Here is a 22245-nt window from a genome sequence, read left to right as displayed (position 1 = left end):
CCCCACACACCCCAGACCCTGCTGTCTCTCAGCTCTTCTCTCCTGAGGGTAGCTCTGTCCCCAGCCCTGCCTCTGCCCCGGGCAGGGGGTGCAGCCCCAACTGGTGCTGCTCTCCCTGCCCACTCCTGCTGCTGGGAGCAGAGAGCTGGCAGCCTCGGCTGCTGCTTCAGCTTGGGGCAGGGGGCTGCAGCCCCCATGGCCCCTGCTCTGCCCCAGCTATGAGCCAGCCTCTGCCCTGGGTGTGGGGTCTGTTCCTAGTCGCACCTCCCCCTTGCTGCCCCCTCCAAGCACCTCGCAGGCTGTGTGTCCCCCCACACCTCCAGGGGCACTGGGCTAGCAGCACCTTGCTGCAGCATTGACTTGCCCCCTCACTCTTGCTTGGTTGCCTGCTGCCCTGCACCCTGTGATGCCATCGCTGTGTGGGTGCTGGTGATGCTGTGGCTCTCTGGCCTTGCTGGGGTGGGACCACCCCCTTCCAGCCCTTCTTCCCTTTCCCCTCTTGACTGTTGTTTTGTTTGGGTTTGATTTTTTTTTTTTTAAATAAATGTCTTTGTGCAGACCTGGCTGTATCCTTGAGTATGACCTGGTAGGGTGGTATCCACGGAGCACTCGCGGGTGGGAGGGACAGGAACAGCTTGGGATGGGGTGCATGCTGAGCCCCTGGGTGCCCTGGGGTTGGTTGGGGTGAAGGGTGACAGCAGGAGGCTGTATGGGAGGGGCCAGGGCCCGAAGCTGTGAGAGTTTGCTGGTTTTGGTTTCTGTTTGTGGCTGGGGATCCCAAAGGGAGGGTTCTAAAGGGGGACCTGGGGCTCTGTAGGGAGTGAGGGCACAGGCATCCTTCCCCCCCCACCCCCCTCAGCCCCACTCACTGAGCTGGGGTATCTTTGGCATGTCTTGGCTGAGCCCAGCCCTGGTGCCTGCCTGTTCCCAGCAGCGCGGCCGGCGGGGACCCCCCTTGCTGGGGCTCCAGCAGTTTGCATCGCTCTGAGTTTCGTTTCCCCGGCCGGGCAGTGGGATGAAGATGGAGCTGCGGGGATACCAGCAAGAGGTGGTGGCTCCAGCCCTGCGGGGCAGGAACAGCATCATCTGGCTGCCCACAGGCGCCGGCAAGACCCGTGCTGCTGTCTACATCTGCCGGTGCCACTTGGAGAGCCGGCGGGGCAACAAGGTGGCCGTGCTGGTCAACAAGGTGCCTGTCCCTTGTCCCAGTGGTAATGGGGTGCCAGCTCTCGCTGGCTCTGGGCTCCAGGGTGGTGGTCCTGGGCTGGCGGTGAGCGGGGTCTCGTGGGCACAGGTGCACCTGGTGGACCAGCACGCCAAGAAGGAGTTCCATGTGCTGCAGGAGGACTTCAGGGTGACAGCCATCAGCGGGGACAGCAGCCACAAGTCCTTCTTTGCCAAACTGGTGAAGCAGAGCGACCTTGTCATCTGCACAGCCCAGATCCTGCAGAACGCCCTGGTCAGCGCAGAGGAGGACACGCACGTGGAGCTCACGGGTGGGTGCAGGACCCTGGCACTGCTACCCTGCGCCTGGGCTGGGCTGGGACTGCCCCTCACTCCTCTCCCCGCCCTTGTCTGGTGCAGATTTCTCACTGCTGGTGATAGATGAGTGCCACCACACGCACAAGGAAGCTGTCTACAACAAAATCATGATGGGTTACCTGCAGCGCAAGCTCAGCGGGCAGCAGGACCTGCCGCAGGTCCTGGGGCTGACGGCGTCCCCCGGCACTGGGGGGGCAACCTCCTTCAAGGGGGCTGTAGACCACATCCTGCAGGTGGGTTTTGCATCCCCTTGTCCTGCACTGAGATGGGGTGCGATGGCCCTGGGCAGAACTTCTTGGGGTGTAGTGGGGCGTCCCTCAGGCTGGGTGTTGCTGATGCAGTGTGCAGGCATGGGGCAGCCTGAGGCAGCCAACCCCAAACTCGCTGGGGTACCAGCGAGGTCCGTGCACAGCATCACCCCGGGCTCAGGGCTGGGAGTGGGGTCTCGCCCTCAGATCTGTGCCAACTTGGACACCGAGAAAATCATGTCAGCGCAGGAGGAGCTGCAGCACCTGCAGAGCCACGTTCCCCAGCCCGTGAAGCAGTACGACCTGTGCCAGGAGAGAGCGCAGGTGAGCGGCAGTTGGGTGGAGCCAGGGCTGCTCACTGGGTGGGGGGGTGAGACCCCTGAGCCCTGCTGAGCCAGGGCTGTGTCACTCCGTGCCCTTGGCTCACACCCACGCAAAGAATCACTCGACTCGGAGCTTCGGTGCACAGGAATCCCACAGCAGCCCTTCGGCTGCTGAGGCTGTCTGGAGCAACATCCCCAACTCCTCAGGTTCTGAGCCTCCTTCTGCTTCCAGGACCCCTTTGGCGAGCGGCTGAAGAGGGTGATGGAGCGGATCCATCAGTACATGGAGATGCCTGACCTGCCACAGGACTTTGGCACGCAGATCTACGAGCAGCGCGTTGTGGAGCTGGAGAAGAGAGGTGAGGGGGGGGTGCCGGTGCGGTGGGGCAGGGCTGGTGCTGGGGGGGTGGGGGGGGTCAGGCTGTGACCGTGGTGTGCCCCATCCCTCGCCAGCGGCAGAGACGTTTTGCCGCCGGACACGGGTGTGCACGCTGCACCTGCGCAAGTACAACGACGCCTTGCTGATCAACGACACCGTCCGGATGATCGACGCCTTCCAGTGGCTCCAGCAGTTCTACAGCACCGAGAGGGACATGAAGGACTCCACTGAACAGTTCCTCACCACCATGTTTGAGGGTAACGGAGGGGCCTGGAGGGGTTGGTGCTGGCTGTGTTTGGGGCCGCAAGGGGTTCCCCCTGACATCCCACTTGCCTGCACAGAGAACAGGAAGAGCCTGCGGGCGCTTGCTGAGGACCAACGCTATGAGAACCCCAGGCTGGGCAAGCTGGAGGAGATCCTGCGGGACCACTTCCAGTCCCCGGGTACTTCTCGTGGCATCATCTTCACCAAGACCCGGCAGTGTGCCCACAGCCTGTTCAGCTGGCTGCAGGACACAGCCGTGGGCCACAGGCAGCACATCAGGGCTGCTGTCCTCACCGGTGCTGGGTACAGCAGCCAGACCAGGCACATGACGCAGGTGAGCAGGGGAAGGCACTGGGCCTGCCCTTCTCTGCACGCTTTGCAGGTGCTGCTGGGGGCTGGGAGCCCTGCACAGCGGCCCAAGCATTGCGCTGTCCCCTGCAGAACAAGCAGCAGGATGTGATCAAGCTGTTCCGTGAGGGAGCCCTCAACCTGCTCTTCTCCACCAGCGTGGCCGAGGAGGGTCTGGACATCCCTGAGTGCAACATCGTGGTCCGCTACGGGCTAATGACCAATGAGATCGCCATGATGCAGGTCGCTGCCCAGGCTCCCTCAGCTACTCTGCCCAGCCCTGTGGGGGAGTAGGTGCTGGGTTGCCCCAAAGCCCCCCCCTCCCTTCCCTGCTGGCAGCTCCCTGGGGCAGCCCAGCCCCTGGCAGAGCATCTCCTTGGCGAGGCATAGCGAGGTGGGGCGGGTGGATCCATCTTTGTGGGGTGGCATGGGAGGGTTAAGGGGGGTCAGGCATGTCCCCCCCCACTCCACTGACAGCAGCATTTGGCCCTTCTGCAGGCCCGGGGCCGTGCCCGTGCCCAGAACAGCGTCTACTCCGTCCTCGCCAAAGCCAACAGCAAAGAGGTCTCCCGTGAGCTGCTCAACGAGAACCTCATCGACCTCATGGAGAGGGCTATCAGAGCAGTGCAAGCCATGCCTGAGCAGGAGTACAGCCTTAAGGCAAGTGCTGGGCGCTGCCCTGAGCACCAGCAGAGCCTGGCAGCTCTGGCCACAGCTTTGGCTTCCTGTTCTCTCAGGGCAGCACTCATCCCGTCCTGCCATGCAGCTCATGCACTCTGGCACAGAGCATCTCTCCAAGGCCCTGTGTCTCGCCATGTCCGCTGCCTGTTGGTGCCTGTTACCCTGCTCTGAGCCCTTCCTCACTCTGCCATCCTGCCTCCCTCTGCCCTCTTTAGATCAGGGAGCTGCAGCGAGTTGCTGTTGCCAGCTGCCTGATGAAGGAGACCAGGATCAGCGAGAGGCGGCAGCTGCACGACCCGGCTGCTGTTTCTCTCTACTGTGTCAACTGCACCAGGCCGGTGTGTCGCGGCAGTGACATCCGCACCGTGGAGGGCATGCACCACGTCAACATCAACCCCAGCTTCAGGTAGGAGCTGGGCACGGCCAGAGGGGTGAGCAGTTGTCCAGTGTCACTTGTGTGAGCTGCTGCATTCTCCTCCCAGGACGGGCAGGGGGTGGCAGCAGTCTGCTGCCAGATCTTTCTTGGGGGGGCACCAGTCCTGGGAGGTCCCAGGGTGTCTTTGGGTGACTGTGGCAGCACGTGTGCTGTCCTGTTTCTGACCCCAGACTGCATCATTAGAGTGTCTCTCGGCCCCTTGCAGGTTGTATTACAGAGTTTCCTCTGGGAAAATACAGTTACAAAGGACTTTCAAGGACTGGGAGCCCAGCTGCCGCATCATGTGCAGTGAGTGCAGCCAGGTGAGTGCAGCATGTGGCAATACCCCCCGCGGCTGCAGCCCGGTCAGAGCTGGGGGGCTGTGCCTTGTGCCCCAGCTCCTGGCTGAGGACTGGAGCTGTCTCCCTTTAGCACCTGCCCATGTGATGTATCATGCACACAGGGACGTGGACAGGGGTAGCTGGCTCCAGAGGGGGACGTACCCCAGGGAGTGAGGAGCTGCCTCCATCCCCAGTGTGCATGGCCCTGCGCCCCGGGGCTGCGTGACTCTCTCTTCCCTCCCCACACAGGAATGGGGCATGGAGATGATCTACCAGCAGGTGAAGCTGCCCATCCTCTGCATCAGAAACTTTGTGGTTGGGACACCGGCAGAGAGGAGGAGGTACAAGAAGTGGAGCACTGTGACATTCCCCATCAAGGAGTTCGACTACCTCGAGTACTTGAGAAGTACCTTTAGCCCCAGCTCTGCCTAGACAAGGACTGAGCCCACTTCCTGGACCATGGGACGCTTCCCCTCACCCCTGGCATGAGCCTGTCCCTTCAGGCTCATGCAGACATAAAGCCAGGGCCCATTCCTCCTTTGCTTGCTGGTCCATCCCTTGCTCAAGCCTGTGACTGCAGGAGGCTTTGCTGTGCCTGCGCAGAAAGGGTTAGCCACAGGGGTTGGGAAAGCACCCTCATCCTTTCCTGCCTGCTGACAGCTGCTCTCCCTTCCTTCCCCTTCTGCCCCCCCTGCGCTGCCAGGCCAGGGAGTGGGGGGACTGTCTCTGTGGCCCTGCCAGCAGCACCATCCATTTCACATGGGCCCAGGACCCACCCCAGAACTGCTCTATGGAATCTGCTTTGTGCTGGTCCTTCAGTAAAATCGTGCTTGGGTGCTGGGAACAAGGGTAGTGGCAGCAGTTTCACTCATCACAAGAGCTCACTGGGTGCAGGCAGCTCCAATGTGTGACACCCCTTGCCCCAGAGCTGGACCATTCCAGAGCCCACCGTGCTGGATGCACAGGGATCCCCAGGGAGGGGGGCACTGCACCAGACCCACCCCTCCCTGCAGATGCTGGCCTGAGCAACCCCACAAACCTTCCAAGTCTTACGAGGAGCAGCTGAGAGAACTGGGACTCTTTAGCCTGGAGAAGAGGAGGCTCAGGGGAGACCGTGTTGTGCTCTCAAACTACCTGAAAGGAGGTCGTGGTGAGCTGGGGGGGTCAGCCTCTTCTTGCAGATAACCAGGGACAGGATAAGAGGGAATGGCTGCAAGTTGTGCCAGGGGAGGTTCAGGTTAGGAATCTCCTCAGAAAGAGCAGCTGGGCATTGGGAGGGGCTGCCCAAGGGAGGTGGTGGGGTCACCATCCCTCGGGGTGTTCAGGGCAAGATGGGATGAGGTACTTAGGGCCATGGTTTACTGAGTACTATAGGTGGTGGGGAGTGGTTGGACTAGTTGATCTTGGAGATCTTTTCCAACCTTAAGGAGCCTGTGGTTCCCATGGCCCAGAAGGAGCCACAGCCCTGTGGTGGGGGGGAGTCTGGACCTGCGGGTGGGTTTGACCTTCTGGCAGAACTGAAAGGGCTGCTGAGGCTGAACCGGTGTGTCCAGCTCGGTGCTGCGGGAGTCACCCTGTCCCCGGCAGCACTCCTGTGCTCCGGCTGGCTCTGCGGGGCCGGCTCGGGGGAGCGGAGCTCGCCGGGCCCCTTCCTTCCGAGCCGCTGGGCTTGCGGCAGGATCCCGGCGCCGGGGGATGCTCCGGGGCCGGGGGGATGCTGCGGCCCCGGACACCGCGCTGCCCCCACGCTTGCTCTCCCGCTGACGGTCGCTAGAGGGAAGCCCCGGCCCGGCCCGACCATGGGATGAGACCGATGCCCAGGGAGCCGGGGGACACCCGGGGCATTAAGCCCGGCCCGGGGGACGCCGGCCGCCGGCGGGAGGCTGCTCGGCCGGTGCCCGGGAGGCTGCGGCGCTCGTACCCGCCGCTCCAGGCGAGCCCCTTTCCCGCGGGATCCGGCCACGCGTGTGGGTGCCGGCCCGTGGACCCGCCGCTCCGGTAAGCAGCGCGGTTACTCGGCGGGTGGCGGGTCGGTGCCGGCACCGCGCGGCAGGGACAGGTCGTGTCCCGGTGGCGGGGGGTGGGGGCAGGGGAAAGAACGGGGGGTGCCACGGTCCCTCCGTGAGCCCACTCCGGTCCCGCGGGGCACAAGGGGCTCGGCGAAGGGCGAGAGGCGGCTCTTCCGCCGGGCGCGCTCGGGTGCCCGGGAGCGGCCCCTGCCCGGTGCCCGGTGCCCCCGGGCCGCTGCCGGGGGGTGTCTCCAGAGCTCGGAGCGCTGCTGCCCGAGCTGAGGGCGGCTGCTTCTGCCGTACCGAGGCATAGCCCAGTTTCAGGTGGAGGGAGCCCCGGGGGAAAGCATGAAACCAAACTCCTGCTCCTCAGAAACTGGGTAATGAGGCCGTTTGAGTTATTTGTAGTTCTCTGCGGGCTAGGATGGCCTCTCCTGCCTCTCCCCAGGCAGAATCCCTCCTGCGGGGACCCCAGATCATTTGCTAAGCTCAAATTGCCCTGATTTGTGCTCAGAGAATCCAGGCTGAGTTAACCTGATGGGTGCCTGCAGCACTGGGTGGTACCACCTCTCACCAGCCTCCGTGGATCTGATCGTCAGTTTTGGTGTTCAAACCCAGAACTTCTGCAACATTGATCCAAACTTGCCTATTTTTGAAGGGGTGCACCTGACTCTGCAGGATACAGGACCAGGATAGCATCACTGTGGGACTCTGTGGGTTTGGCAAGTGGGTCTGCATCCAGCCCCTGCTTGTTCCTCCCTGTGCATCCCTGCTTTAATTCCAGCCCCATCTGGCTTCTCCTTCCCAGGGGCTCGGTCACCTTGTGCCTGGCAGCAGGGAGCAGCTGAGCTGCAGCGATCGGTGCTGTGACCTTGGCCAGCATCCTTCAGAGCCTGCAATCTTCAGAGCTGGCCTTGCATGGCTGCCTGTGGCTGGGCCAGCCTGTGTGCTTGTGCAGGGCCATGTGTGCCTGCAACCCCATTAATCCCCCTTGGCTGTTGCAGGCACCCTCCTCCAAGTGCACCGTGGCTGCATCCCTCAGTCTGGGGCAGAGGCAGTGGCTGTTCCCCTCTGATCAGCCATTCAGCTCACTCCTGCATCGATCAGGTCTGAAGTGTGCTGATAAACCAGCTTCAGAGACTTGGGGGGACTCAGGGAGGCTGAAAGTCCATATTGGAGCAGGTCTGGGTGCCACGGGGCTGCTCGAGTGTGTCCCCAGGCTGCTCCTGGCCAGGTCTCCCCCTGCTCCAGCACTGCATCTTTGTGATGTCTTCACCTTGCACCACTTGACCTCCTCACGTGGGTAAGACCCCCAGCCATGGGTCCCTCTGTCCTCCCCCATCCTTGCACACAGCCCAAGGCTGGGTTTCCCCACTCTCCACAGAGAGTGACAGACCAATGTTCCTTGGGTCCTTTGGGCAGGCTTGGCCTGTGATTAACCCAGCCTGAAGCCCCACTTCATCACTCCAATTGTCTTGTCAATAGCTGGGCATTAGAGAGGGCTGCTGGTCCCATTTTGCACACTGACACATCCCCGTCAATAACCTCTGGATTTAAGTCTGTGGCTTGGGGCATCTTTGCTTATCTCAGCTCCCCAAAGCACTTATGTTCAGGCCATCACAGCTCCCTGCCTGTAAGTGGAGACAGGCACCATTAGCCCCACAGCAAACAGCTGCTGCAGCAGCAAGTTTTGCTGGCACAAGTGCAGCAAAGGTGTTTTGCACCTGCTCTTTCACAGGTGAGCTTCCCCCACTGTGGTGTGGGGATGGGCATGACCCCCAGAAGCACCCACCTCCTCCTACCCCAGCACCCCTCGTGCCTCTGGCAGCTGTGTGTGCTCACAGACCTCTCCAGAGCAAGGGCAATGCAACGATTTCTTTTTATACAGCCCATTTCATTTATCACCAGTGCATCAGAAAGCGACAATTCACCTTTCAATGCACCAGCTGAAAAATCCCAGCTCTGCTCTGCTTGGCAGTGCCTCAGATTGGCCCTTTCCTGAGGCTGGTGTTTAGCAGAGACTTAGAGCTCAATCTGTTTAGCTTATCGAAAAGTAGCCTGAGATGTGACTTGATTACAGTGTGCAAGTACCTTCCCAGGGAGAAAACTGCCAGGTATTAAAGGGCTCTTTAACTTAGCTGAGAGAGGAATAATAAAAACTGAGGAGGGCTTGAAGATAAAAGTCAGACAAATTGAAACTCCACATCAGGTGCAGGTCTGCAGTGAGGGGGGCACAGAGTGGCTGGAGCAGGATCCCTGGGTGCCTTCCTCAAAGCGATGCCCTGGCTGGACCACGGGTGCCCAGGGACAAGGGACAAGGGTCCTGTCTGGCCCCACATGGGATTGAGCAGCAGCAGGATGAGTCCAGTGGCATTGTGGGTGAGGGGGGTGAGGGACTGAATTTTGCTTCCTAGGGACATCAGAAAATCTCTCTGTTGCCCAGTGCCTCTCCCAGAGCCTGGGCACACGTCAGCCCCCGAGGTGACCTTTCCTGGGACAGCTGGAGCCTCCCTTTGTACCAGGGGAAATTCCAGCCTGCTGAAAGCTGCTCCTCATGGAGGAACTCGATCCTAAAAACCCAAAGCCCTCTCTCCATGCTGCCCCTATCTCCACTCTCCTCCTCTGCTGGGAGTGAGTGGGAGCCCACCAAGCACCCAGGGACATGGTTGTCTTGCTGTGCTTTGCCATCCTGTGACCGAGGGACTCATGATTCCCTGCTGGGAGTTTAACTTGACTGTTAGCACGTCAGGTTGCTGGTGGATTAAACAGGGGATTAGCATCAAACAATTTCCCTCCTGCCCTGAGCAGGGAGGCAGGAAATATAATCACAGTGGTTTTATTCTGCTTAGGCTAAAAAAGCTCCCTGGCATGTGGCTGGGTGCTGCCAGCCCTGCCAGTGGCACAGCAGACACATGCCCGAGGTGCTATGAGGGCAGCGCTGCCTCCACTGCCCACCGGTCCCCACTGCACCGTGATGGGGATGCCAAAACCTGGGGCTGCTCATCTCGGGGTGCTCGGGGAGGTGACCCTGCTGGGTGGTGCTTGTGTCACTGCTGCAGCCTGTGCTGGGTGGGGGTGGTGGGCACAACCATACGTGAGAGGACAGTCCACTGCCCAGCGTGAGAGGGGTGGGTGTGCAGGGACTGGCCTGCTGGGCTTGGGCAGAAGCAGGGGTTGAAGAGAGGAGGGTTCTCAGCCCCAGGCAGCGCCCAAGCTGCCCCAGCACTTTCCTCCTGGCTGCTGCTGGCCAGGGCTCAGCTGTGGCAGGCACAACCTTGTGGGTGCGAAAGCAAATCTGGGGGTCAGACCCAGGGAGGGCTTGGCAAGTGCCGGCGCAGTGCAGGGGCCCAGGGGGACCCTGTGGCACAAGCTGCAATATCAGAAAATTCCCAAACAGAATTTCATGCACTAAATCTCAGGGCTGCGATTCTGCTGAGACCCAGCTTCATAATTGGATCTGTCAGGAACCCGTCACACTTAATGTGCAGCTGCCAAGGCGCCGGGCGGCTCCTCGCCACGCTCTGCAGCCGAAACTGGCTCTGCCCCTCTCCCTCCCCAGCTCTGCTGAGGTGCCCGGCCAGGAAAACCTTGTCCCAACGTGGCCCCAACCCCCTGCAGAGACATCCCAGCTGCTGCTGCCCAGCCTGGCATTGGGAAGGGCTGCGACAGCAGCATCGCTCGTCCCTCCCATCCCAGACACCCACCCCTCAACCTGCTCAGAGCTCTCTTGGAGCCGTGGGCTGGGAATACCTGGTCTCCTGTCCCACGCCCCTTAAAGGGGGGAAGTGCCATGACTCCTGGTCCATCACACCTCACATGCTGCCCCTCTGCTTCTCCTGCAGCCATGGTTGTTTTGGCAGATGGTTTTTGTTCCCCACCCCCCAGTTTCTGTTATTACCCAAATTGGGGCAGCAGTGGGAGAGAACAAGGAGCTGCTTCTCCTTCCCATCCCATCCCATCCCATCCCAGACCACATGCCACCCTGCAGTCTGAGCAAACTCCAGCGATGGTTTTTAAGTCCCTTGTGTGTTTCATGGGAGAGGGCAGTGCTTGCCAGGCTCGTGGGAGAGATGGCACGTGTAACACACAAGTTCCTGGAAGTTCTTCATTGCCATTTGCCCTCCCCAGCACAGTGCAGAGCTGCACAGTGGGACATCTCTCAAACAGAGTCCTTCCTGTGGAGGGGACGGAGCGTTTGGGGCCATGGACAGGTTTTTCCAGCAAAAGGCTGGGATTTCTGGTTTCTCCCTCCACCCCAGTGAGGGCCAGTTGCTGGGCACATCTGGCCACCTGGGACTTTCCTGTTTGCACCACCTAAACCTCCACCCCCCCAGGGCAGAACAGCATGGGACAGCCCATGCTTTGGCTTGGAGACCACCCAAGCTTTGCCTCAACGTGACTCAGTTTCCCCCTCTGACACTGGGGAAGGTGATGGGACGTTGCCAGCCCTGGCAATGGTGTCAGCGAGGCGTGGGAGCCCAGCAGCCTGGGGCTGTGAGGAGGAGTGTCCCTGCGTGCTCTTCACCTGAGTAATCAAACCCTTTATTGAGTGTTTGATTAAAGGCCACGAAACATATTATCTTTGATTCTTTCTCTTTATTTTTGTTCCCTTCATTTGTCCCTTGGAGATGAGGGTTGCTCTGCTACTTATTAGTCACAAAGCCCTAACCTCGCACTGCGTTCCTGCTATCTGAGAAATGAATTATTAATGGTGCATTAAACAGAGACTGGAAAGGGGCCCTGGGACACTGATAATCAGGAGCTAATTGAGGAAGAAATGAGATACCACTCCCGTTGCAGAGCAAGGACTGTGCAGCGCTGTGATACCAAAGGTGACCCTGCTGCAACTCCCGGGCTGGCTGCACCACAACCTGCCTGCCCAATGCTTGCTGATGGGTCACACGTCCATGCTTTGCCTTGGCTGGGATGCTGTTCCAGGACTGTGATGCTGTTGCACAGCTGGGATGCTGTTCCAGGGCCAGGATGCTCTGCCCTGGCTAGGATGCTGTTCTGCGGCTGGGATGCTCTGCCTTTGCCTGGACGCTGTTTCAGAGCTGAGATGCTCTGCTGTCCCCCACGTGTGTCCTGCCTGATGTGGGGAGCAGGAGCAGGCAGGGTGCTGGCAGTGCCCCTATCTGAGCACTGCAGTAGCCAGTTTGCTCTCTGGCTGCCCCTGAAAGGAAGAGGCACCCAGGCATCGTTTCTCCATGTGCTTCAGCTAATCCTGGGTGAACTGGAACAGCCAAGGAGTGGCCCTGCAGACTCAGGGGACACGGGAGCTGTGGCAGCGTTTGGCAGGAGGGATGGATGTGGCAGGCAGAGTCAGGGATTAGCACAGATTTTCCCAGGCAGCCCAGAGCCTGCAGCAAGCCCAGCCCAGCACCACATGGATGTGGCTGTTGAGGACACAGAGCTCAGCTGTGGGACAGTGTCCATGGTGCTCAGACCCAGCCACTCCAGCACAGCAGGGATGGGAGATGAGCTTCTGTGGTCTCAAGGCAGAGCCTGTGATGCAAGGGGGGCTCACCTGGCATCGGCTGTGTCCCCACTCCCCTGCCCTGCTCCCTGTCACACCAGCATCTGGGGAGCAAGCAGCAGCACTGGTGAGCAGGAAGGTGCTGGCAGCGTGGGCTGGGGGGGGCTGGCACACATTGGTGGGGTCCTGCATGTGCTGGGGGTTGGGGGGGTCACCAGGCTCAGGCAGCAAGAAGAAACCAGGCAGGAGGATCCAGGCCCCTGGAAAGCTGCTGCATCTGGATGTTTCCTGACATGAAGCAGTGCTGGGAAGACCTGACCACAGGGACAGCAGTTCTTCCTCTGTTACTGACAGGGGCTGCTCCCTACATCCCACCTTGGCTGTGGCTGCTCAGGATGTGGGATCCCACCTGGAGCTCAGCTGAAGTTCTGCACAAGTGGCTGGGGCTGAATGATTTCAATCCTCTTTCATTTACTCTCTTTTCATGTTTTGCTACACAGCTTTGAGCTGTGGGACTGTCAAATTTCTCCTCTTCCACCCTGGCTGCATCAAAGCATTAAAATATGGCTGGTTTTAAGCCCAACCCAACTGGCAAACTGGGATGAGCATAAAGCTTCCTGCAGAGGCTGAGGAAAATGCTGTGACAGGGATGACGTCCCCTTCTTGCTGCTGAGGGGTTGAAAAGCTCTGAAATAGCCTCTCAGTGTTGGTATTGTGGCAGAGGCAGCTGGGGGGTTAGTCCTGGGATGGCAGGGAAAGGGCACCATGGAGAACAGCATTTATTTCCTGTTATAGTCTGTGTCAAGAAAACATATGAAGAGGTTGGGGTTAATACTAGAGGGTGCTGAGTAAATCACAGCTGTTCTCTGTGCCTCAGTTTATCTCCTGGAAAATGAGCTCCCAGCAGCTCCTTAGCAGGGCAGGGCAGCTGAGCCCCCACACCCAGGTGGGGCCATCCAGCCTTCCCCACCCCCCAGCTGAGGCTATAAGGGTGAGGGGAGGGTGATGGGGCTGCTGGGGGTGTGTGGTTGGGTTCTAGGCTGGTCCCGAAGTTGGGGTGCAGCTGGTCCCAGTGCTATTCCCTGAGCCTGGGAGGTTGGGGGGGAAGAAGGGGCTGGGGGAGCAGCTCTCCCCCCAGCACATACCCCAACTTCTTACCATGGGCTGGTTCCTGCTGGGATGCACCAGCCAGAGACCTGTGGGCTGCTGGGATGAAGCTGCTGGGTCTGCTGGGCTTGTGGTACCAGCTGCCCACTGCCAGGACCCAAGGTATTGCTTGGGACCCAGCTGTCCCACTCCCCTCCCAGCACTGGTGGTCTCAGCCCTGCTCCCCCCCAAGCACCCAGCTGGGAGCTCCCCACTCTGGAGCTGCTCTGATGTCACGCTGAAGCAGCCACAGTTGCTCCAGACTCCTTGCATAAATATTTATGCACTGATGCAGTGCTCTTCTAAATATAAAGCTTTATCTGGAATTTCATTTAAACATTAAGTGTAGATAATTTATTTATAATTAATGTAGACATCAAGTCCCATCTCTGGAATGCCTGTGAGCTTTCATTTATAATTGGGAGGTAAGTCAGAAGCTAGAGGCTGGGCCTCTTATCAGTTTCATTTTAATTTTCCTCCTACAGCAAATGAAGCTGCTGCAATTCATCTCTCATTAGGAGGAAGCACGAAACTCCCCTAAAATAACAGTTTTATAGGGAATGTGTAATAAACCCATCTTTGTTCCTCTCATCACCTTTGATAACGTTACCAGGGCTCAGAGCTCCCTTCAAAGCCTTGCTCTTCCTTAAAAATAAGCCCATTAAAAATTAAAACCCACTTTTCTATACAATAAAATTTACTCCCCACAATTATGAGGAGGGACTAGTTATCTTCCTTTTGTAGGTTTTAATTAAAAGTTACAGCAGGAAGGAAGGAAGGAACAGCTGCCATAAACCAAGAGGAGTTTCCCACTAAGGCTGAGTTATTGGTGCTCTTTCACTCAGCAGCCCTCGGGGAGACGATGCTGCGGCTGAAGAAGCGATGCCCAGTGTGGGTGAGTGGTGAGGGGGGGACTGGGAGAGGGCGGTGTCCTGGAGCTGGGGGTCTCTCTGTTGTCCCTGCAGCTGCTGAGGGGATTTTGCCCCCGTGGGTGCCCCAACAGGGTCTCTGTGCAGCAAGAACCCCGTCAGCTCTGGCTCTGACCCGCTTCTGTGCTTCTGGCAGCCGGGGCTGTGGTGCCTGCAGCACCCATGGGTGCTGCTGCTGGGGGGCTTTGCAGATCCTGGGGTGCAAACCTGTCTGTCCGCATGGCCGGGCTCTGCGGGGACGCGGCTGTGTTTCATGTTCAGAGGCGGGGGGGTGCCCGACCCCCAGGGATGCTGGGCTCTTCCCTGCGGCACAGCATCCCTGAGCCCCGCGTTCCGGGGGGGGATGGGGGCTGTGCTGGGGGGGGGGGGCTGTGCTGCGGGGGCTGTGTGACGCTCTCATCTGGCCCGGATATTTTACAAAACTAATAGAGGGAGGATCAAAGGCAGCTCCGCACTGGCACTAAAAATAGCGGGTGCCCGGGGCGGAGTGGGGGCTGCCGGCGGGAGCGCACAGTGCCTCGGCAACCTGTAAACACCGAGCGCACCCACCGCAGCCCGGCTGGGGCTCACTTGTCCTTGTTGCTTGTTCTTGAAGTCACACAACAGTCCTTGCTCCTCTCAGCTGCTGCTGGGTGCCGGAGCTGGGTGCTGAACTGTTCGCTCCATCCCTGGCGCGGGGCTGGAGCATCCCTGGCGCGGGGCTGGAGCACCCCTGGCGCGGGGCTGGAGCACCCCTGGCGCGGGGCTGGAGCACCCCTGCCCCGGGGCTGGAGCATCCCTGCCCCGGGGCTGCAGCATCCCTGCCCCGGGGCTGTCTCCGCCCCACTCTGGGACCAGGTTCCCCGCCCTGAGCGTGGCTACACCACAGGATTGGGCAGGGTCCCCGCAGAGACAGCCCCCTGTGCCCGATGCAGGACCAGCAGAGCTGTGGAGCAGCAGCCTGCTGCAGGCGTTCCCAGCTCATACACCAGCTCCCCAGGACCACGGGACAGACTCCACCTCCCCAGCGTTTCCGCGATGGATGGTGTATTCCTCCTGCTGTCTTTTGGCTCCCACAGCTTTGCTAGGATGCTCTCTGGCCCCAGCTTTTGTAGGCTCACAGGACACGCCTCTTGTGCCACAGACTTTGATGCACCCCGAGGTGGCTTTGAGGTTTTCATCCTCCCGTTGCTCCCAGCCAAACCAGCCCAGTGTTGCAAGGGCTGCAGTGAAACAGGCACCCACCCCCCAGAGCCACAGCACCTGTGATGATGTTGGTGTCCAGGTGCCACCTGGTACATGGGCTGGGGTCATTGTCCTGGTCTGACTCACCCTGGGCTGTGCTGGTGCAGCAGGAGCTCCGTGGCACAAGTGCAATCAGCACTGTGGAGGGGTGTGTGGGACAGACAGACGGACCAATCGCTGTCCCAGAGCTCTTGCCCTGTCTCTAAAGGCAACTGGAAGATGCTGCTGGACCACAGGTTGATTTTCAGGCTGCATGCTTGGGGTGCTGCTGGTGCTTGTTGATGGGGGAATGACCTCATCTGGCAGAGGAGGGCTGAGATTCTATAATTTAATTTCATTTCCAGCTATTTGCAAAGTGCTGGGAAGGGCTGTAAAAAGGGATAAGTTTACCCCATCTGTGTAGCAGCCCTCACAGAGCCCCAACCCTCACCCTGAGGATGCTGTGGGCTCCTCTGGATTCAAATGTGGGTGTTTCCCTCCCATGTCTGTGCTGGCTGCTGGGCCTGATCTCTGCATCGGGTCAGAGCCAGGTAACCTGCTGATTTAGCCAATGGATGCAGAACAGGCATGAGATCCCAGATGCTCCTACTGCCTGGGGCTGGTGCTGCCCAGCTCACCCTGTGTTGGCTTTCCACTCTCCTGGAAACTGGTGGTTCTGCTGTGCTGTGTCCTGGCAGCCCATTGCCTCTGGCTGCAGCATGCCTGGGAATTCACAGAGAACAACCTGAGTCACACCAAAGATGGGCCTTTACACCCAGACTGCCAACTGGACCGATCCTGCCCTGTGCTGGGGGCAGGCAGGGTGAGTGCACCCTTGGCACAAGGACAAGGGCAACTTCCCACACACCGGTGCTGCCTGTTGGTGTTTCTTTAGCTGGTTACAGCTGTTTGAGATGTTCTGCCTGTCTCCCTTTCTCTTGCCCCCTCCTCCTGGCTGGAAAGACACTAGTCCTCATTGAGCAGGAGCTGAAACATTTATGAAATCTTTATGGACTTTTGAAAAGATTTTAATTCCCTGACAGTGCTGCTTTCACACACACACACACACACACACACAAAAAAAAAAGGGAAAGTTATGACTCAATGAGCAATTATGGGCTTAACAGCTGCTGAACAGCCACGGCAGCTGCTGGAGCAGCTTGGCACAGCTCAGCGCGGCGGCTGAGGAGCCAGTGAGGCTTCCTGGAAAGTGATTCTGGGGCTGAACTGCCCCGTGCTGACCTTCTGGAGATGCAGGACCCCGGCTCCTATCCTGTGGCATGGTGTCTCCTGTGCTCACCCATCTCCCTTGGGGCCTTGGCACGCAGGAGCCTGCGCAGGGGATGCCTCCTCATCCTCATCCTGCCTGCTGGCAATGTGGGATTTGATGCTGGGGGGTTTCCAGGCAGGGCTTTTGGTCCTGTGGCTCCATGCCTGGGTTTGGGGATGTCTCAATGGCATCATGTGCAGGACAGCCTTTGGCTCCTCTGTCACCCCACACAGCACCTGGCTCTGGTAAGGTGTCACCGTGGTATCCCCAGGCAGCACCAGTATCTCCCTGCACAGCGAGATGCCTGGGGCTGCTGGGGGCTGGTACCACAGCACCCACCCTGCTGTGAGAGTGTCAGCTCTGGGGTTACCTGTAACACCCATTTACTGAGCGCAGACCTGCCGGACTCTGCAAGCCCTGGAGAGGTGAAACTTCAGCCCTGAGGAGTGTCTGGTCCCTCCCAAGCTCGCTGCTGCCCCTCTGAACCCAGAAAGCTGCTGTGCAGACGTGAGTGGGGGATGAGAGAAGCTTTGTGAGTGGTGAGATGGGGGATTTGGATGTGCTGTTCCTTCTGCTAATCTGTCCCACAGCATCCTGGTGTGCTGTGGCTGGAGACGACCTTCTCTTTGTTTAGAGAGTTGTCGTCATTTCCAGAAATATTTGCAGCAAACTAAGAGGTTTTTAAGGGCAACAGGTCTCTGTTGGCCTTGGCACAAGCAATATCTCAGGGAGAAGCTGAACTAAACACAAGAAAAGTTGTGTCTCTGGGAGGACCAGCTGGCATTGCTGAGATACATATCACATTGATAGCCTTGGCCAGTCTTTGTGCCATGTTTTTGGGTGGAAAACAAGTTTTCCTGCAGCCTGGAAGAGTTTTGCACCAGTTGAAGTTGGGTGTGTGGGGCAGGAGACAGGAGCAGGACAGGGCTGGGCAGGGTTGTATGGAACCAAAGAGCAGAGTGTGCTATTAGCCCTAAGGGAGCAGAGTGTGTTTGTATGGTGGGGAGCAGAGATGGGACCCTCTTGATGGGTGCTGACCTGGGGGTCCCCAATGAGGATGGTTTGCAGGAGCCAATTGGACCCTCTGGTGGAAAACAGCTCCTCTCCTGACTCATCTCTCTGACACAGCAAAGTGTCACCAGCTCAGTCCCATGGTAGGGACTGGTACAGTGGGCAGGGAGGTTTTGTTTAGTCACATGAACCCCTGTGTGAGGGCTTGCTAAACGTACTGTGAAACTTCAGGAGAGGGGAAAGGCAGCACGAGGAATATCATGTTGTTCTGTGTTCTGTGAATGCTGCCTTGGGGAGGGGGAAGCCAACAGTTTTGGTGGGGTGGGAGCGACTCATCCATGCTCCCCTGTGCAGAAACACTGGGAGATGTGGGTCAGGAGAGAGGCCTCATCCTGTGCTTCCCACTTCCCATGCCTGGCAGGGGGGGGAGTACGGACCCCTTCCTCTTGGTGTGGTGGAGGCAGGCCAAGGCTGCAAGGGTTAATGTGAAAAAAGTCTCTCCTCCTTGGAGAGGAAGGCTACACGGTAATTGTCAAGCTCCTGACAGCCAAGGTAATGCAAGGTTTGAGATCCATTAGAGTGCCTGTAATTATTTATAAGAAGGGAAAAAAAAACCACAACCACCCTACCTTGTGAAAATCAGATGGCTCTGCAAATAAATGCACCAAGGTTTGGAGAAAGTATCCATAACACCCAAAGTAATTTATAGGGAGAGCCATACCCAGGCACTGCTCACCCTCAGGACCTGACCCCGGCTCCAGGGGAACCAGGAGTGGGGTTCATGGGCTGGCCAGGCATACGATGCCGGGTCCATCAAGGGGACCTGGAAGTGGCTGCTGGAGAGGAGCTCAAAGCTCTGCTCCTGGGTCCCACCACCCTGGTTTGAGAGGGGGGGGGGGATGCCTTGAGCCCTCAGTCCTTTGCTCAGAGCGATGTGCGGTCTGTCCTGGCTTCCAGCAGCCCCCACCCCTCTGCCAGCAGCTGCACAGGACCTATCAGACCTCAGCTTGGCATCGACTCCCTTTCTGGTGGAGGCAAAGCAAGAGCAGGCGAGAGCTCCTGGAGCTGAGAGCCCCTGAGTGCTTCTGCTCTGGAGGAGATCGCTCCTGGCCGGAGAGCCCGGGCGGGCAGAGCGATTCCGGGCTGCAAAGCTTAATTAGCAGTTTTGTGAAGTGCTTTGAGATCCTCTGTGAAATGTCCTGGAGGAGGGCAAAATGTGATTATGTAACGTGTCTAGACAGCTGTACTCCTTGGGGCGGGGAGCAGGTCTCTTTTGTATCTGCTCTTCTTTGTCAACACCGTGTGGCCCCACTTAAAGGTTCTGGGAGCCACTGAAATATTAATGGCAATGAGAAGGGTAGGAAAACACATGCTTTTCTGCTCAAAAAAATGTTGATCTTCGTGTTAGCCAGCTGCATGTCAGCAAAGAAGCCTTTGCCTGGCGGGTGCCTCGTGCTCCAGCCACGATGATTTAAGAGCAACCAGCATCTCCCTGCAGGCCCCCTCCTCCATCCCCTCCTGTTTCATCCTCCTGGAGCAGTTGGGCTCCTCCAGCTCTTTTGGAGTAGTTAAGCTGTCCAGGCAGGGTGCCAGGGGTATTCCTGACAGGTGTCTGGGTCACACTGGGGGCTCTGCTGCCAGTGAGACCACCTTCCTCTTCTCCATCCCTTGTGGCAGAGCTGGTCCATGCTACGGGACTGGGGACCTTCATTGCGGTGGGGCTGAGACCTGACACCTCTGTGACATTGTTGGCACCAAGCATCCCTGTGCCCTGAAATGGGGTGTGCCCTCTCCACTGCCCTGCTGGGTCACCCTCCTGGCAATGCCCAGCCACACACCGAACTGATCCCTGATCTGCTGGGCAGGGCCTGGGGAGCCTCTGCACTCCCCCGGGGGGTGCCCAGGTGGCTATGGCAGCCCAGCTGGGCAGGGGGTCCCCGGAGACCCCACTCATTCCCCCCCCCTCCCCCGACCCCACTCAGCTGCCCGTCCCGGCTCTTTGCAGACCTGTCCCAGCCCGGGGCATCCCGGAGAGGGGGGTGGGCAGCGGGCTCCCACCCCCCCGCCCCGTTGCGGGATGCAGCACCGGGATGCGCCGCTGCGGTTCCCCCCCTCCCACTCCGTACGGGCGCACGGCGGGGGAAAACCGCGGCGGCGCGCGCGCTGCCTTCATCCCCCCCCCTTCCTCCTCCTCTTCCTCCTCCTCCTCCTCCTTCGGGAGCGCGCCCGCCCAGCCGGGAGCGAGCAGCCGGCGGGAGGATGCTGCAAACGGCGGCGGAGCCGGGCGGCTGGGCAGGTAGGGCAGCGGGGGCGGCCCGGGCTCCATCGGTACCGCCGGTACCCGTTCGGCCCGCAGGGGCCGCGCTGCGGGCCCGAGAGAGTTGCGGCGTAGCAAAGTTGTCGGCGGGGGGGGGACGCGCTGGGGAGGCACCGCCGAGCCGGGAGAAGCGATGGATGAACGGCCGGGGGATGCTCCCGCCCGGGGATGCGTCGGTCCCCGCTCCCCATCCCGGCTCTCGCCCGCGGCTCCCGGGGACGGGAAGCCCGGCCGCGCAGCGCCGCGCACCGGGGTGAGGGCGGCGGGGGTGGGGGGCGGCTGAGCCCTCGTTTCCCCCCCCCCCCAACCAACCTCCCCCGCGGGAAGTGTCAGGTCAGGGGGGAAACTTCTTCCGAGGAACTTTGCCGCAGCCCCTTCTCCCCGGCGGGGCTGCCTTTCCCACGCCCAGCAGGACCTGCGTGGGTGTGCGGGTGGTCGCGGGGGTCCCCCCCCGGTTTGTTTCCACCCAGGTGTCCGGGTGCCATCCCCAGGAGGGTGCAGCGGACTCGGGGCTGCCGGCAGCGCCTGGGCCCCGGCAGCGTTTGCCAGGCGGGGGTGTGCGGCGTGACCTGGGTGGGTGGGTGGGTGCTGCGTCTGCGTCCCTGGGGTGGGTGGTGGGGCCATGGCCATGGGCCCCACGGCGCTGGTCGGGGGGTCGGGGTGCGCAGCACACCCTGCACGCCCCCCGGCTCGGCGGCAGGGCGCCGGCTCGTGTTCCTGCTTTGATTGAGGCGCGGAGAGGTTTGTGTTGGAAATGGAGCCGAGGGTTTCTGGCTGTCTCTGTGAGGGGTACTCAGCTCTTGAAGAAAAGGACTTTTGCTGAAGCCTTACAAAAGCTCTTTCTGTTAGCAGTTCGGGCAGCGAGCGCTGGGTCTTGGGGTGGCCGCAGCCCAGGGCAGAGCCCACCTGGCCAGGCACACACCCACAGAGCAACCCGCTGAGCGGGAGTGAGCTGCTGGGACACACACCCAGCATCCTCACCCACTCTCTCCTTAGCTTTTATCAATATACTTTGCTGTTAACAGTGAGTTATCACTGAAGCTTTTCGTGAGCTGGGTAAGGCTGGAGCTCTCCTCAGCTGCGTGTCCCGGGGACGTGCCCGTGGCTGCCCCTGGCAGGGCTGTTCGTGCTGATCACGCTGGATGTGAGTGTGGGAAAACAACTTCTCGCACGGAGTCTGGACTCCCAGCTCTCCTTGGCACGTGTGGCTGCCTTTTGCTTCCACAGCAAAACTTCAAAGTGTGTCTTAAGTACGGGGGGTGATTCTGTGTGAAGGTGAGGGGCTCTGGGGGTGCAGCTCTGCACTCCTGGAGGCTCAAGGGACTTTATTGGACTCACCGGTGTGAAGGGATCAACATCACCTGGGTTGCCACTCTGCTGCTCAAGCTGCCAGCTCCCCCAAGGGCTGGATGTGTCCATGGGTCCCAGTGCTAGCTGGCAGCACCCTCAGCCCTGAGTGGATTACAGCAGCAGTTTTCAGTGACAACACAAGCAGGAGCTGGCCCGGTGCTGCTCAGCACTGTGCAGACCATGTCTCCAGCCCCAGGATTATCTGGGGTGTCGGACCGGGGAGCTCAGACGTTTTGTCTAAGCTGCTGCTGCTGCATGTGGGGCACGGTGCCCGAAAATAGCATCAATGGGCAGCGCTGCTGTGTGTGACAGGCTGCAAATAAATGAGGCTCTGTCCCCAGCTGCCAGCCTGGCCGGAGTTTCAGCAGCCAGCACAAGTCACATCATTCCCAGTTTGGTTTTTTTTTAAGTGGCTGCAGGTGTTTTCCAAGGGAGCGTCCAGCCCAGTGCTGGCCTCTCTGAGCAGTGTTTGTCATTGGGCTGAAACGGCTCCATGGGGACAGGAGGAGCCGCACTGCTCCCTCCGTGACTGCCAGCATGACGCTGGCGATGGGAAACTCTCCTGCCACAGGCAGACTTCAGGGTCAGGCTGGGGATAACGGGTGCTGTGGGGTTTCTCAGCTGCTCTGTAATCCGCCACATGCAGGGTTGATATAATCCTGAGCACAGAGCTCTGTATGCAAATGCATGGAGCAGTGCTGCGTGTTGTCAGGGTGGTGACATCACAGCGAGCTGTGACTTCCCACCCTGTGTCTTGAGCACGAGCTTGTGCCTTGCACTCTTCAGCACGGGCTCTGGAGTGGCTGCTCTCACCGCTGGCTGCTCAAGCGATGCTCTGCCAAGGCAAAGCAGCAGCCTCTGGTCCAGACAAACCATGAGGTCGGTTTAATAACCCCAAGAATAAGAAATATTTGTTGGGGCTGGTGGCTCACTGGCCTTGGGGCCTCATCCCCATCGCTGGACCGTGCAGGATGTGTCCCAGCCAGGGTAGGT

General features: G+C 59.7%; 2 protein-coding genes across 2 annotated transcripts in view; both read left to right on the top strand.

Annotated features, from left to right (window-relative positions):
* Positions 1-1015: 1015 nt before the first annotated feature.
* DHX58 (DExH-box helicase 58) lies at positions 1016-5317 on the top strand (the record flags this gene model as incomplete). Its single annotated transcript, XM_084275719.1, has 12 exons — positions 1016-1189; positions 1295-1496; positions 1585-1775; positions 1998-2114; positions 2346-2472; positions 2567-2749; positions 2834-3090; positions 3198-3347; positions 3603-3764; positions 4001-4191; positions 4427-4523; positions 4791-5317. 12 exons carry the CDS (start codon positions 1016-1018, stop codon positions 4971-4973), a joined length of 2034 nt encoding a protein of 677 aa, XP_084131845.1. The 3' UTR covers positions 4974-5317.
* Positions 5318-19829: 14512 nt separating this feature from the next.
* ZNF385C (zinc finger protein 385C) overlaps positions 19830-22245 on the top strand; it is a gene marked incomplete at its 3' end in the record, with an annotated part of 65936 nt that continues 63520 nt past the window's right edge. The window contains exon 1 of the mRNA XM_084275335.1: positions 19830-19881. Coding sequence (XP_084131461.1) covers positions 19845-19881 — 37 coding nt within the window. The 5' untranslated portion in view covers positions 19830-19844. The remainder of the gene's footprint in view (positions 19882-22245) is intronic.

This window comes from Gallinula chloropus (assembly GCF_964237585.1).
Source record: "Gallinula chloropus genome assembly, chromosome: 26".
In the NCBI taxonomy this organism is placed as follows: domain Eukaryota; kingdom Metazoa; phylum Chordata; class Aves; order Gruiformes; family Rallidae; genus Gallinula; species Gallinula chloropus.
This window is presented reverse-complemented; position numbering and strand designations above follow the sequence as displayed.